At 40.6% G+C, this 4,244-nt stretch overlaps 1 protein-coding gene across 1 annotated transcript in view; it reads right to left on the reverse strand.

The window, feature by feature from the left end:
- CHMP5 (charged multivesicular body protein 5) overlaps positions 1-4,051 on the reverse strand; it is a 17,969-nt gene extending 13,918 nt beyond the window's left edge. The window contains exons 1-2 of the mRNA XM_017884781.1: positions 3,928-4,051; positions 2,161-2,207 (exon numbers count right to left, since the gene is read on the reverse strand). Of these exons, the coding sequence (XP_017740270.1) occupies positions 2,161-2,207; positions 3,928-3,948 (68 nt within the window). The 5' untranslated portion in view covers positions 3,949-4,051. The remainder of the gene's footprint in view (positions 1-2,160; positions 2,208-3,927) is intronic.
- Positions 4,052-4,244: the final 193 nt, after the last annotated feature.

Consider the following 4,244-nt stretch of genomic DNA (forward strand, 5'->3'; position numbering starts at 1 on the left):
AAAAAAAACATTATAGCATTTGCTTTTTTCTATGTTGCTGCATATCATTTTTTTTTTTTTGAGACAGAGTTTCGCTCGTTGCCCTGGCTGGAGTGCAATGGTACCATTTCGGCTCACCACAACCTCCGCCTCCTGGGTTCAAGCAATTCTCCTGCCTCAGCCTCTGAAGTAGCTGGGATTACAGGCATGCACCACCATGCCCAGCTAATTTTGTATTTTTAGTAGAGACAGGGTTTCTCCATGTTGGTCAGGCTGGTCTCGAACTCCCAACCTCAGGTGATCCGCCTGCTTCAGCCTCCCAAAGTGCTGGGATTACAGGTATGAGCCATTGTGCCAGGCCTGCTGCATATCTTAGTATGGCTTTATAATTATTTTGTATGATAAATATACAGAAGTAAAATTCTTAGAGCAAAGGGTAAAACTATTTTTAAGGCTCTTCATACATATAGCTGAACGGTTTTCCAGAATTTTGAACTCCTTGAAGACAAGCATATTTTATTTTGTTTTATTTATTTATTTATTTGTTTAGAGACAGTCTCGCTCTGTTGCCCAGGCTGGAGTATAGTGGTGCCGTCTCAGATCACTGTAACCTCTGCCTCCTGGGTTCAAGCGATTCTCCCACCTCAGCCTCCCAAGTAGGTGGGACTACAAGCGCACGCAACCACACCCAGCTAATTTTTGTATTTTTAGTGGAGACGGGATTTCACCATGTTGGCCAGGCTGATCTCCAACTCCTGACCTCAAGTGATCTGCTGTCTTGGCCTCCCAAAGTGCCGGGATTATAGGTGTGAGCGACGGTGGCCAGCCCCAGGTGCGTTTTATTAATTTTGTACCCATAATTAGGTAATCCATCTGACCTAATATAATGTCTGGTGTTCAAAATGTTTTTAAAATAAAGTTTTATATCAAATTATAATATTACCTCCAAGACTTATGTCACTACGTTCTTTATACAATATTGGAAACAATCTATCCAACTAGAAAAAGAATGGTCCAAAAAAAACAAAAAAGAATAGTCCATTCATGGTGCAAGCAAATGGTAGAATATTATAATCTCATTAAAAAATGTAAAGTTTCCAAAGAATATTTAAAAGAACAGGGAAATGCTCATGATATTAAGTGGAAAAGGAAAAGCTACATATACACACTACAATTTCATTTCTTCGAAAAAGTTATATGCACACATACCACATATGCAGAAGCAGAGAAAAGAAACTGGAAGAAATTAGCATTTTAAAGGTAGTTATTTCTAGCAGTAAGAATCTAAGTAAGTTTTATTTTCTTCTGTTCATATTTATGTATTTTCCAAGTTTCTACAACGAACCTGTATTCTTTTTATCACAAAAAAGGTTACTTAAAACTAGTAATGCTACCAATTAAGAAGGTAAATCATTTCACCACACTCTCACCAGTCTAGGCATTACAATTTCTTTTTCCAATTTGATCTTATCTAAAAGGAGGAAGATGGCATCTGGTATCTTATAAAAAGTCATTTTAATATAGGAAGAGAGATACTGACAATCTTTCTGGTTCCTCAATAGCTAATTACACCTGATCTCTATAACCCTGCAGAGGAGCTCATCAGCTGAACAGTCCACAGAGGTAGGCACCAAAGATACTAGTTAGCTTCTGCTCAAAATTGGGACATAGTCACCTAAAACAAATTAAGGATCTTTAAATTTATTATGGTGGGAGGGAACAAACATTTAGGATTCCTAACTTTACAAACAAAAACAAAAAAGGTACACTCTAAAATAAATAAAACCCTACAGATCTGGTCCAAAACAGTAGTCACTAACCATATAAGACTAATTAAATTGTTTAACTTGAATAAAATTTAAACTTTAGCTCCTTAGTCACACTAGCCACATTTCAAGTGCTCAATAACCACTTGTTGCTAATAGCTACTGTATTGAGCACACAGATATAGAGCATCTCCATCGTGGCAAAAAGTTCTATTTAGATGGAAGTTGTTACAACAGATATTGCTGAACACGTAGCGGGGAAGAACCCAGCTAACTGTATTTAATTACATGTCAACGAACATTTGTAATTAAATCAAGAGTGCTTAGAAAATAGTATGAAAACCTGAAGGAATGGAAGACCATTTTTCTTTTAGTTAAACCTGCTGTGGGGAAAGAAATTGTATGTGTAACTTACATTCGCTTTTGCTTTAAAACTCGCAAGGCTTTCTGCTTGACCATATTCTGGAGAGAAAAACAGATTTAATAAAAATAAGGTGGAAAACACACATACAGTAAAAGAAATTTCCCATAGCCTCAAACTCACATGCCTACTTCCTCTCTTCTTCAAAGTAGTAGGCATAATGGCTCCTGGATTCTGTTCTTCCCCTCCCCAAAACAGGTATCTCTAAGGTCCAGGCTTTAAGCCTTAGCTCCTATCTGTCTTTGCATCCCACATCCCAGAGTCCTGAACTACTTTCTCTTTTCCTAATGCATATTATCTCCGCCTCTAGCCCCAAAAGTGCTGATTCTGTATATCCAGTTGCCTTAGGGAGATTCTTCACTTGTATAGCCTATCAACTTAACCTCAATAATTCCAAACTCCTAAACCTTATCTCACCTTGGAAATAGGTAACAATGGCCCACCAATCTCTCACCTCTCTAGGTTGAAAATCTTTATATCAACCTTATCTTTCCTCTTTCTGTAGTTTGTTCATGCACAATCATCCTGTTAGCTGATTTCAGAACTCACTTTCAAACTGATTCTTTGGTTTCCTACCACCATGGTTTGGGCTTTCATTGTCTCAAATCTAGATGGGCTTTCCTGCCTCTGGTTGCTCTTCATTCCCCATCATCCACTAAGACGGCTGGGAAAAGCCTTCCTTTTCTATAGAATGCTGTAGACCATTTTATTTGTCTTCTCCAATGAGGAAGGAAAAACAGGTATTATTACTTCACAGATTATCATAACTTACATTTACTGAGTACTACTTTATCCTAGACATAGTGGTACACATCAGTTACCTCATTTAATCCTCATACTGTATGGTAGGTATTATCTCTGTTTTACAGATGGGGAACTAGAGGTTCAGTGATACCCAGGCTCACATGGTTAATAAGTTATGGATCTGGAAAGAACAAGGTAGTTCTATATCCACACTCCATGTGCTTAAATGCAGTACTTTATGTTTCTACCTAACAGTAGTGGAAAATAAGTGACTTTATCAAGGTCACAACTAGATGGCAGGGACAGTGTTAGTATTAGAACACTGGTCCCAGACGCCTAGTTCAGTTTTTCCCAGCAGGCCACTCTTTAAGCAGTCTAATATACCAACCTAACCTGACCAGCTTGGCAAGTCATTGATCTTGAGCACAGCCTAGTCTTCCTCGCCAGATGACCACCTTCTCAGTATATGTACATGCTTTTAGACGTGTGACCAGCATCTCTTTCCACCAGATCAATCCCCAGCCTCCCTTCCGTATTTGGTTGCAAACTCTCCTCCCTAAAGGATACACCCTCACATGTTTTCTCCTTGAGACTGTAAGCATCTCTTCTGTAGGGATGCTCACAGCCCCTGCACTAGGTCCTGTGTTTTTTTTTTTTTTTTGAGATGGAGTCTCACACTGTCACCTGGGCTAGAGTGCAATGGTGTGGTCTCTGCTCACTGCAACCTCCGCCTCCCAGGTTCAAGTGATTCTTCTGCCTCAGCCTCCTGAGTAGCTGGGATTACAGGTGCCCGCCACCATGCCCGGCTAAGTTTTTGTATTTTCAGTAGAGATGGGGTTTCACTATGTTGGCCAGGCTGGTCTCAAATGCCTGACCTCGTGATCCACCCGCCTCAGCCTCCCAAAGTGCTGGATTACAGGCATGAGCCACCGTGCCCAGCCAAACTAGGCCCTATTTCTATAAGTGCTAAAACTAGGCTGTGCCAGCACCTTGTGCAGCAGTTGCTGCCTATCTTACCTTTGCAGGACCCTCTCTCATCTTCTTGATCTGATCCTTATACTTCACTAGCTCAGCATCCAATCGAGAAATCTTCTTGTCAATGGATTCTGCCCTGCTGTCCACCTTGGAGGAAAATATCAAATGCACTGGTACTTACTGCAATACACTTAATCCAGAAGGGGCAGGTAGAGAGGAAGGAATACAGAGGAAGAAAAGAGGAGCTTAAGGGGAAGGGTGAAAAACAGTGGTTCACAAAGAAGGGTATTCCCAACCAGAAACCCTGGGCTTTTATAAATTATGCCCTGACCCCCCCCAACCCCCCCCCCCCCCCCCCC

Source organism: Rhinopithecus bieti, unplaced genomic scaffold (genome assembly GCF_001698545.2).
Source record: "Rhinopithecus bieti isolate Rb0 unplaced genomic scaffold, ASM169854v2 scaffold_13400, whole genome shotgun sequence".
In the NCBI taxonomy this organism is placed as follows: domain Eukaryota; kingdom Metazoa; phylum Chordata; class Mammalia; order Primates; family Cercopithecidae; genus Rhinopithecus; species Rhinopithecus bieti.